Genomic DNA, 12,776 nt, shown 5'->3' with positions numbered 1-12,776 from the left:
TTTTATGAGCCACATTGAGTTTGAATTAAGATCATTCGATTTTTTGGCTGAGAGCTGCTGAATAATACTGACGAGCTCTTTCTCGTCGACCGGTGCCAAGCCCATAGAGGCTGATGGAATTTGTCTTCTCGTGGAGTTTGCTAGAGGAGCCGATGGCCGAAGGCCTTGGTCACAAGCCACAGTTGCAAAAAACTTGTTAAACTCGTTAGCCACCTCAGTTTCATTATCCAAAAGCCGATCCCCAATTTTGATCTGGGATATTTTTGAAGGATTTGATTTATTTTTAATGATGCCCCAAATAGTTTTAGAAATGTTTTTTGAAGATATAATCGCTTTTGAGACATCATATGCTTTTGCTGCATGGATCACCTTTCTATAAATCGTTTTATATTTCCGGAAAAATGTTTTAAAATGTCATCTTGTGTTTGTTTATAAATTTCGGAGTAAAACTTAAGTTTTTCTCTCGAGATCAGAATTCCTTTAGTGATCCACTTATTGCTTGTCATCTTTTGACCAATTTTGACGGTTCTTTTTGGACAACATAGATCTAAATAAAAGTTTAAATAACTGTTAAAAGTGTCAAACTGTTGCTCAACTGGTTTGGATAAATTTAGAAAGTCCCACTTTTCTTTCGAAAGGAAAGAGTTGAGGAGAGCGAGATTTTCTGGCCTTGTGTCTCTTACGGTTTTGGAAATTTTGGGCTCCCTTATGAATTTTGTTCCACTAATTACGGCCTCTTGGCCATAGTGGTCAGAAATCGCTGTATTCACCACAGACACTGCGACATTAGGAAGGTTGGAGATAACATTGTCAATAGCCGATTTTGTAGTTGCTGTCACTCTTGTTGGGGTCTTGACAAGCAACTCGAGGTCAAATGACCTTAATAAATCTGCTAATCGTTTTGTGGTTTGCTGGTTATTGTCCAAGACGTTTATATTAAAATCACCCATCAGGATGTAGTCAAGGTGATGATTCGTCAGGTCCGTTAGTAAGGATTCTAATTTTGTAAAAAACATGTTTTCGTTTCCACTGGAAGACCTGTAGATGCCAATGACAATTAATTTTGAATTTTGGGTTTTAAGTTTAATTCCGACGACCGGTCGCTGCCGTGCTCCAACCGTGCCCCTGCCATGTCTCTGCCATGCGATCTTGACAACCTGTGACCGGTCGCTGCCTTGCCCCTGCCATGCAACACGTTACGTGCCGATGCTCTGAAGGATTCAGTTGTTAAATTGGACACGGACGAGGTGGACGTTGTGATCTTAACAGCTGCTTATGTCGCGTTACGTAAACGAAAAAGTAAAATTGAACGAAAAAAGGCGTATTGGGTACACAAAGTATTTCAGGTGGGAGACTAGGAGGGAGAGTTCCACATTCTTTTTCTAAGATTGAAGGATGATCCGCTTTATTTTATGAGATACTTTCGGATGGTATTTTAAAAGTTCAAGTATTTGCTCGACCTACTTCCAAGGTCGAAGAAAAGTACTAAATGGAGGAAATGTATTTCTTACGTAATTCTGTGGCTTCTATTGCTCCAATGAATATTCTATTGGCTCTTCTCTATTATTGTTGAAAGAACAAAACCCATGGTTATAAAATATAGATATCACACATTAGCAGATGTGAAACCACCCGTCTCCTAAATAAAGGCTTAAATGAACCTAGTCACTCTCTATGTAGGGCCAAGGCTTGTATTACGTCATAACCCAACTACTAGAAAATAATGGTAATCTCCCGAACTCTGTCTCCACAGAGCAGATACCCTACCATTGAAAAGGAGGCCTATGCTGTTGTAAAAGCTTAAAGTAAATGGTTCTAGATCCCTCGGCATTTCCGATTGATTATATATGAAAAGAGCGTTTCCTGTATGTTTGCCCACCGTACTATTGAAATTTAAAAAAATGAAAAATAACGATTTCGCGTGTCGAGTAAGCTTCCTACAAGTATGATATTGTGTACAGAACTCGGAAATAAAACCTTACTGTCACAAGTTTTAGATTTAGTTTCGCTATTAGTTTAGTAATCTACTTTTCTGACTAAGATAATAGAAGCAAGATAATGCTCTTTTTTAAATTTACACTACAGCTTTTCAAACTCGATTCTCGCTTGTAATACAAGTGAAACATGTGAGTAATGACCTTGACTATATAGGTCTACATAGATCTGCTATTACTGTTTCCTAACTCACAGAGAGCTCTCTGAATAGCTCACCAGCTGAACCGGGGAGCGAGTGAACATTTGTCAGGGAGATGGAAACCATTAATATTGTCAGTGAATGATAACTTCAGCAGCAACGAGTACAGGGGCTGAGGAGAGAATTACTAACATTTCCTTCGCACAATGTAAATGGAATGAGAGTGAGTAAGGAATTGAAAGGAATGGCAGGATGGCTGATTGGTACGCTACCGACAATGCTGACCAGACTTGACTGGGAGAAGTTATGGCCAGATCGCTTGGCAGTTGACCCTTTATATCCCGTACTGCACACTATTTTCAGATTTACCACATACACTGTTTTAAACAGGGTGACTGCCGCAATTCTGGAAAATTAATTATTAGGAATCGAGTAACCTGCTGAAACGGGTTATTTTTGTTTTATTACACACAGCTATTGTAATAGTCAGGTAAATCTTTGTTTAAAGTTGGTTAATAATGATGGATGATTTGAAAGGATAATTAGGTTTCGGATATTTGCCATCATTATATGTTACAAAATGTATAACGCAACTTTTAGAGAATTGAAATCTAACCTCTTCGTCAGTGATGATTCAATCAATTTATGAAATAAAAAATAAAAGAAAGAAAAGGGGTCAACATACCCGAAAAACGGCTTGAAGTCCAGGCAGGAGAAAATAAATTCAGGCGTTTTCACTGGTCAGGATGCAAGTCATAAGCACGAGAATTCAATAGCGGTATCAAGCGTTACACCAGCACATGCGAAAGTGTGATACTGACAGTCAGGTAGTAGTTCACTGGAATACTTACATATACAGGCTGATTGATAAATTTAAATAGGCATTTTACAATGTAATAATAAATATGTTTTAAACACAATAATTAATAGAAACATGATTTTAATTGGGAAAGTAGGAAACACATTTTATTTAAACAGGAAATAGCTTACAATATAATTTAAATAGTGATCCATAGAATAAACTTTTATTCTAAGTTTAAGTAAAAATTATGTAGGTGATTTAAACGGTCGTAAATGAATAATTTTCTTTCCGATTGTACGGTGATTTTTGTACAATAAATAATGAAATAGAAAATTATGTTATTTCCGTTTTTGTATTACACCAATGAGTTCGTTAATAAAGACGCTTAGTTTTAAAATAATCCACTTTTACCATAAACTTATTATAAATATTGAGCAAGAAAGTAAGGGGATGGACACGACGTAATAATTAAAACTCGGAAAATGGAAGCAGCATTACGTCATTTTGTTCCTCAATGACTGGGAGCTAGCAGTGCGGTGGCGGGCGTGCAGCTGTGATGTCTCACGAGGCTCTGCTCTCTTCCAACTCCCCTCATTCATCCCTGGAGTATTGACACTTCTATACTACTTCAATTCTTGTTATAAATGTTCAGAAAACTGTAACAACAGAGGCGGATTTGAAAATATGCCGCTCATTGGCTCTCTCGATAGCGCCGGTAAAGTAAAGGAGCGCTGGTCCTCATATTACTGACCTTGTTTGATTTGCTCGAACCCCACTCTTGGAAGAGGTGCACATATCGTCTCAACATGCTCAGACTCTGAAAGACTGCAGGTGATTTTGTGAACAGTAGGTTCAGAAGTTGATAAGGCTGTATTGGAGAACCTTTTCCTAAATTGTGTAACAGTGGACTAAAACTAAAAATGCTTTTTTTTCTTTACCTTGACAGACACACTTGAATTAGTGATGTTATTTTTGAAAACCCCCTAAAATCTTCTTCTGGATTATACTGTATCTAAGATATAATATTAACAGGGCAGATAGTGTATTTACACAGGATTGAGTTCGTGTAAATGTTACTTTCAAATGTTTGTGTGATATTTTAATTGACGGGTACGTAATAACGACAGGGTTCTGACAGAACAATAAAATTTATTAGTCTATAAATTAGGTCTATAAACTACCCGAAGCATCGTTCCGCAACTGTCCATCAAGTCGTTGAACTGACCATGAGTAATTTCATCCCGATATTAGCGTTTAATATACATAAGAAATGCATTTATCTTTCTCAAATCAGTATGATTGTTTTTATTTTGGATTTTAAATTTGTGAAACGTGGTGTATGTTTGAAATTCACAGACTTTACTCGGTCGTTGTCATTACTAAAATTTAAAATTTAGTTTAACATCTGATAACAGAAAATGGTCTACACAATAAAGCTACAATACATCAAAATCGTATATGTTAGCAACTGTACTCTGGGCAGATTTTTTTCCCGATATTTTGAGAGGATGTTCACATAGATTCTCCTACTGCATACACTACGAGCCATGCCGAAGCGTTCATTAAGATGTTATGTTCCAAATAACACTCTTCCCTTTTAGTTCCTCTGAACAATCTGTTACACTTTTAAACTCTGGGTGCCTTTATCCTGTTGGGTAGCACATTCGATTTTGTATGATATGAGAATATAAATTTCTATTCGATTCTTGCTGTTTACAAACTTCCTGGCCACGACTGTAACGCATTGTTTAGTTTCACTAATCAGTCTAGATCTTATCTTACAACAACGTCCTAGAGTAGATGTCTTTGGAGACTTCAACAGTAGACATTTTAAGCGAGCAGTCTAGTAGCAAGATGTCTACATCATGGCAACGTATGGGTTGGGGCATAACATAACCTACTATACTTCAATGTATTTTATTCTATGTTGACTAATGACTGTATAAAGAATTTGGTGCAGTAACTACAAACCATAGATTACAATTATTGTAATCTATGCTACAAACCCCTTAAGGAGTTAATTTTCTCCACATGTAACCTGATTGAGCAGGAGGTATCGAAAGCTATTCTTTCTTTGTGGTTCATGTGGTTCAGGCGGAATTTTGCCCCAAAGCTCTTGAGGGAGGTACAATATATAATTTACTATCCCTTGACATACCTTATTAACATTTAATTTCAGAAAGGTATGTTTCCAGATTCACTTAAGCGTGCGATTGTAAAACCCTTGCACATAAAAAATAAAATAAAAGTTTATAACTAATATTTTTTAAACATATTAATTATAATCTTTGAGAATATGTACGTATATAAGTGGATAAGTCAACATTGAAATATTTATCTCTATAAGCAAATGTACAGTGAGTTTCTAAAGGACAGCCTGCAAAATAGGATAATTTCATCTTGGCTTTCGTAATAGGCCGCGGCATCAGGTGGCTGCCGCTCATGGTATATTAGTGCTATATTATGTATATTTATATAAATAGAGGCTCTTATCTTTTCGCTATGAAAACGCATATATTCAGTATCAGATTGATCGTTTATCAAACAATAGTATCCACATTTAAATCAAATGAAGCTTCTAGCACAGCCCTCGACGTCAGCTGGAGCTGATATCCCAGTGAACCGACAATAATTACAGTCAGCTGGCAGAGACGGCTGGCGGTGTATTGTGTCAGCGCTGACAATGGTAGTCGCTGAGCGCAGGAAGCAGCAGAAGCACTCTGGAACACCAGTCACGTGAGGTAGGGTTGGGCTGCCACAGCTCTGCTATCTGCTATCGACAGATTTGGCTTAGGGTCCAGGATCAATTACTGCCGAACCCCGCATTTATTTTCCACTCGAGAGCCGTCCAAACTGTTTATCAGACTGTTCAACGAGCCAGTAAACTTTTCTAAACTTTGAAGTTCCACAAGAGATTAACTCTATATCAAAATCGATCATAGTCCAAGAAAACAACTTCTGGAGGCGTATGATCCATAGTTTTAAAATAAAAAATCCATTCTGTCTCTATTTCTCACAAATGTAAAAAACTTTTGTTAATGGGACATTAGTTCATGAGATTTAACTTTGACGCATTGTTTCAGGCATTTCGATTCCGTTTGGAGGAAATGTCCGAAGACGAGACATCCTGCACTATTTGTAAGTAATGAAATAAATATGTTGAGACATATTTACATTAAAGTCCTATAGTTCGGATAGGTTTGATTTTAGTAATTTAAGAATATTTATTTAATGTGAGAATAATTACAGTGTATGCAACACAATTTCATTGTCCTGATAGAAATAGTCACGATGTGTGTTACTAGGAAATCTGGGCTACTTTAGAAATTGTTTATTTACTTTATTCAAATATAATAAATTTTAAGAATGCATTCATTATACGGCAGTGAAAGTATCATTTTCTACCTGGAGTAACATAATTAATCACAACATTATTATTTGTGTACAATACACACTTGTACGAACATATTCTAAACCCTGTAAAGTTATATAAATTAGTCCCAAATAAGTGAAACCTATGTATATACATTTCTTATATAATTGTAATTACCGTACGTATCAGGCAACGACAATGTTAGAATGGGATGACATATCCTCCCCTAGACTGTTAGGAACTATAATTACGGTAAGATAGTGAATCCCGCTGACTGGTCTTTGTTACAAACCTCAGTGAGAAGTGGGACTGGAATTTTTATATTATGTTATTTATATAAATTTGCGAATATATATTAGTTTATTTAGAATTGTGCTGAATGGATTAATTATTTGATCATTCAAAACGTTCGGCAGTTCTAAAACAAGTAAAGAAGCAATGTATAGTTCTTTGAAAATTGTCAGTTATTGCAAAATACATTTTGTGAGATTTTCCAATTCCTTTGTGTACCCTCATTCCTTGTGTTCACAAATTAAATTTTACACTTCTCCTATTTTTCTTACAAATTTGAAGCGGAATTTTCTCGACAATTAGTTTGTGGTTTCTCATTAGTTATTAATTTGTGTTTCTCCCCCTCTGAAACTTATATTCTGTCCTAGGATTTAAATATATTAAAAATGCGGTTTGCAACAAAGAAAAGTTTAATATAGAATAAATATGATAGTAAGAATGAAAGATGTCAAGGAGGACTCCAGTGAGGGAACTTTGGCAGATGATGATAAGATGGTGGACAAGATGTATATGACGGGGGATTCCTGTGATTAATTCAGAAGATATGGTAAAGACAACTAGTGTAAAGGAAATTAGAAGATTAATTAAGGTTGGGAGAATAAAGCGCTATGCCCGTTACAATTCTCTACCCTGTTCTAAATGACCTTTAAGTTATGTTTTCAATTTGCTAATAGCACCGACAATTATAGGATTATAGGTTTGTTTCTCTGTGTTATTAGTGACAGTGCTCTGAAAAAAATCCTCAAATAACACTAGAAATAATTATATTCACAACCAATGGAATTCTGATACATAGGGTTGTTGTTTATACTGCTTGAAACAGCTTCATTATTCTTTGATAACATACTATTTACGATTAAGCATTTTAAAATAGATCAGGATGACATATATTTACAGTTGTGTTAGCAAAACACAGAACCTTTAGAAACTCTTAATAATAAAATTATAATTAAAGAATCCATGCATAAATCGCGTATCTGAAGATGTCAAATTTAAATTATACAACAGAATCATGGAATGTTAAAAACCAGGTATAGGGTTTTATTTAATATTTTAATATCTTGATTCTGCGTTTCAAGCGATACGTTTTTGCATTTATTAAATTCGTGCAAGCTTTTACATTAGTTTTCAGGATTTGACGCCCGAAAAATAAGGGATGTATCAGATTTTCGAAATGTAGTGTTTCAGTTTATCTACTTGATTACAAAATAAACAAATAAACAATTAAGACATAATGAGGTGAAAATATATCAATAAAATGTACGGGGTGCGTCGCCTTTGCTAAAGTCCAAGGAAACAATAGAAATTAACATGTCAAGTCCAAGGGCTATTCCACCAAGTGCTTAAAATTTTAGACAAAAGAACTTGAGAGAAACCAGAAAACAAAAGCTCTGCTCACTCAGAAATATATGTTCTTATTTCCGCACCTCAAGTATCTCCAACGTATCTACAGACTGAACTAGGCAAATTTTAATTTGCCAGATAACAAATGTATTCCAGTTAAACAATCTCATGGGGGGAGCTCTTATTTTACAATTGGTGGTAACAAGAATTCTTCCTTCTCCCATAGGCCATATATAAAATCCTTCACGCTGCAACTGAGGAACCTTACTGTGAAGACGACTCCTACTACGGTGTCGCTTCAAAACGTCATGCCAAGGAGGCAAAACGTTCGGAACAAATGACATGCTCTGTCCTAAATTAGAATTGGAAGAGGGAAGCCGCTTTTGTTTTCTCATGAACGGCTGTCCAAATGTCCAATAAACTCGTCAATCCTGTTTGACGGTCGGCGGGTGGTTGACGTGAGGATGAAGGAGAGGTGGGGGTGACGTCAGTTAACAGAACAGCAGGGAGCGGCGGCACGTCAAAGAGGAAGTCGAGCGTACATACAACACCAGAAATGCTATTAGTTGTGCCAGACATTCACATTTAGATTTTGAAAGTCGGCCGTAACCGAATATTCCAGGAAGTCCCGTTTGAGCTGTCGTCATCTAATGGCGAAGATAACCGGAAATTTCTGAACGATGAAATCATCCCTCCAAAAAGTTTATTGCAATTTCTTTGTCCTGGACATCCTAACACCAAATGAGGTCATCCTTCACGCTACTAATTATGTTTAAGACAAGGATGTGGTAAATGATTCTCAGATATTGAAAAGAAATTGCACCCCATCGGTCAGGGCGAAGGAGAACAGTCCTCTCTAATAGGCAAGTTGAAGTTGAAGTTGAAGAAAATGATTTTCCCTCTGTCTTCATTTACACACTTCTCCATATTTATAACTTTGAACATACAGTAAATCCAAACGTAGGTTAAATAATTTAAAATTCTAGAGCCTAGAGGAAAAGTTCTATAATAATTGTCAAAACTGTTTTTGAACAGTATTACCAGAGGTTCAAAATTATCGTTGGCGATCTATTTGGATCTGCTCGGAGTTAAACTAAATAACTGCTCTTCATGGTCTTACGCTTGATTTAAATGAAGATAGGCCTATATTAAAATTGTAAAATAAGCTCAACTGCTTACTCTACCATAATGTCAGAGGTTACATTAAGACACAACATACGGAATTCATATTAGCCACCTTCTACAAATATCTGTAAGATACATTATCAGCAAATTACAGAGGAATTTTTTAAAAGCGCTACTGTCAACAAAATTTGTTTTATTGAGCGTGAATTAGAATTATTTTCTGTAAATGTAGACGAAATAGAGCACAAGAACGAACTGGCACAATTTAGGTCTCCCAGTATCCCTTATGTCATTGCCAAGACAATAATGTTGAAGTCCTAGACCACAGTAAAATTCCCAGTAATGAGATGAGGGCCCAGACTCACACGGAGTTCCTGGAAGTGGCAATCCAACATTGTGCGGCTTGGGCTAGGATGCGAGGCTGTAGCTGTAAACCGAATACCTAACTCCGTGGGGAACCGTTTTACTGCGAGTTTTTGTTTCTTTAGGCCTTCTTCTGACACGGGGAAATTACAGTACCCGTAGGCAATAAAGCGACCAAGGTAATTAAATTTGGCTCCACTTTCTGTGACTTTAATGTCTTCAATCTTCTGTGGGATCTTGACAGGGATAACTATAGAATTTAAATGTCACTCTGCATATTTATTGATTATAAAACTAACGGTTTAAGTGTATGTCAATCCAAATCATTGTAATTCAACAAGTTTTCTAATGTATAATTTTTTAAATTTCGGAATGTACTAAAATAAATTATAAAGAATGGGTTTGATTGTGGTCGCTCGATAATTTTCTGAAAGAGTAGAAAGTGTCACAAAAATTTCTCTTACTTGATCATACATAAGGTCTTTTGGGTTGAGCAGGATAAGAGTTATATACGGTTGTATGTACAAAAATTATAACCACTAATGTTGATATATAGTTTTAGTGTAAATTGTTTGTCACCAATTGACTGATAAAAAATTGAAACTTCAAATACTAACACTACTTTTGACATCCTTTCAAACTTAGTTTTTTCTTGACCAGATAGGACTCCAAAGCGTTTCTTCGTGAGATATTCACAATCATTAACTTTTTGCAGTGTTACCTTTTTGCAAAAACGCCAGTCAGAGGCAAAAGCCTCGCCCTTCCCAAAACCATTTGCCTAGCGGAAGCCACTATCTAAACTCAGTTGTTGTCAGCCGACTAGGCGAGGCTAGGCGCCGACTAGCTAGCGACGGCGCCCGGGGTTGAGACTACTTGCTCTGTCGCCGACTACGACAATTTGGACCAAAACAGGGCTTTGTTCGGCTTTCACCTGAGATTGATTAGCTGCGCCGGAAGTAGACCTCCCCACCGGAAACAAAGCCCGCCAGCCCCGCATTGTTCCCTCCTGTCTTCAGTCGTCTTCATCCCTCGGCCGGTGAGCCTGATTGCTCATCATCTCCGGTTATCAAGCTTTTATGCAGTCTTATTGTTGTCTTATTGAACGCTTCCTGAGGGGCGTCTCGGGGCCACTTTTCTGAACCATTTAGTTCTCTTCATCTTTTCAGAAAATACGCCCCATTCTGTACGAGGGTTTCTGGAAAATGTCGAGTTGTATAGAGGGTGGTGTAAAACAAGGGAAAGTTTTGCAAAGGTTCTGATGTGTTCGTGGTTTGTGTTCTGTCAAGACGTTGCCATATCAGAAGTTAGTTTTGTCGGATACATTCTTTCTGAATAGTTAATGTGTATCGTATTTTTAGTGTTCAATACCAATCCACAAAGATCTGTATGATGAACACCTATTTTCACACTGTTACCTATTGTAGGTACCACAAAGACCAGACCACTAACTAACCTGCACCTACTCTGTTTGCTGCTTTTGTAATGTCTCAGCAAACTAGTAAACCATTTGTGTTCTTATAGTCTAGTTTAATATCTGAATAGAAAAAATGTTTGTATTCGTTTTTATACATAAATTATAACGTTGGAGTTTAGATTTCCAATTCTTACTTGAAATTTCGGCTACAGACCTTAGGAACTTAAGTAAAAATGTATCACAGAATGTATGTAGGCCTATCTTTATAATTACTGTATTAATTTTGATTCCTCAGTTTTCATTGTTTATATTACAAACAGAGTTTAACACCCAGACATATTTACAATGTTCCCAAAATCGTAAACAACTGATCTTGGTATAACTTTTACAATCTGTTTTTTCGCTCTTCTCATTATGTGCCAAGAGATGCTCCATTATTGCACCAAGACCAAAAACTCCTCTGCACCTTTACACTTTGTGAAAGGGCCATTCTGTGGGGTTTATTGCCAATAAAACAATCAACCATTGTCAGCGCGCGTACGCGCAGGCTCACTCCACCTCCCGTGGCGTGCTCTATATCACCCGTTAATTATTATTGTATCAGCCGCTCCCACTCTCGCTCGAGATCCTCTGTGCAATAAGTCTCCAAGGTTGTTTACTCTATGGCGGCCGGTTGGCGGCGCCCGCGGTCAACTGCGGCTGGTAATGTTTGTTTAATAGCCACCCCTATCACGCGCGCTGTTCGTAGACGTATTTTATGAGCCTTTATTAATTAGAGTTGATCTTGTGTAGTCAGAGAGGTTAAGTACGAAGCAACAGTTGCATTAGTCCATTTAAATTTACTGACCTGTTTTACATGTTTCTCCTTGTAGTACACATTGTTAATTTGTACAATATCTGCATTTGTATTTTATATTATATAACTGGGCCTATAATTACTGGAATTCGAGATATCAACTAGCCACATAATCTTAATATATTTATGGTAGGCTACTGTCTACCTACTAGTCTATGTCGAAACCAAATCGAACTGATACAAATAGCGTTTTTACGTAACCTTGTATATACAGACTAAAAATAAAGTAGGCCTATAATACATTAAAAACTTCGTTTTACGAAGTTATCGCCTTTTCCAAAATAAGGGCTGAACGTTTATAATCATAATCCCTATCTCGTTACTCGTTGTAGCAATCCCATAAAATAGAAAACAACCCAAAAATAAAACGTTGTTTACAAAAACTGTTATTTTATCTCTATACGAATTGCATTTTTATAAAGAGTTTAGACTATCAGTTTTTAGTTTAAATATCATAAAACCTCTTTAATAGGCTATCATGAACTAAACTTGACTGGAGATTGTTAATAAACCAAAACTGTATTTATTACATTTTATTCACTCGTTTGCACACTGAAAACACATATTATGTTTTTACGAAATATTTAATGGTTTATCTAGTTAAAAAAACCAGCGTACAATATCATTTTGTATACTATTTTTCATTCATCAATATCTTAAAAAAAGTTCAATTCATTAATCTTTAAATACAGGAGGAAGATATATTAAAATTATTTATTTCAGTAGCAGCATCCCAATGTAAACTACAGTCTGTCATACTAAACATGAAAGATAATTAATTAAGTTAATCATTTTATATACATTCCTCATTCCTAAAATAACAGCTAGATAACCTATTTAAACTTACAAACACAGAGTAAACCTTTTTATTCACCATACTTTATTAAGATAACAAAAACAATTTTGGACATTGTGGAATATTATATCTACTACTTTTTATGCAATCGGGAATATTATTTGAAGATTGTGAGTTTCCAAGTTGTAGAGCAAAGGTTCTCTGACAAACATATCACTAAACTGTATAGAAATAATCGATTTTTTAAAGATCTCGATGCCCACATTCTAAATTGCCCT

The 12,776-nt window shown here is 36.2% G+C and overlaps 1 protein-coding gene across 1 annotated transcript in view; it reads left to right on the top strand.

Annotated features, from left to right (window-relative positions):
• LOC124354808 (protein naked cuticle homolog 1) overlaps window positions 1-12,776 on the top strand; it is a 126,233-nt gene that overhangs the window by 46,295 nt on the left and 67,162 nt on the right. The window contains exon 3 of the mRNA XM_046805531.1: window positions 6,020-6,074. Within this exon, the coding sequence (XP_046661487.1) occupies window positions 6,020-6,074 (55 nt within the window). The remainder of the gene's footprint in view (window positions 1-6,019; window positions 6,075-12,776) is intronic.

Source organism: Homalodisca vitripennis, chromosome 2, assembly GCF_021130785.1.
Source record: "Homalodisca vitripennis isolate AUS2020 chromosome 2, UT_GWSS_2.1, whole genome shotgun sequence".
NCBI lineage: Eukaryota > Metazoa > Arthropoda > Insecta > Hemiptera > Cicadellidae > Homalodisca > Homalodisca vitripennis.
The sequence above is the reverse complement of the archived record's forward strand: the minus strand, read 5'-3'. Positions and strand labels throughout refer to the sequence as shown.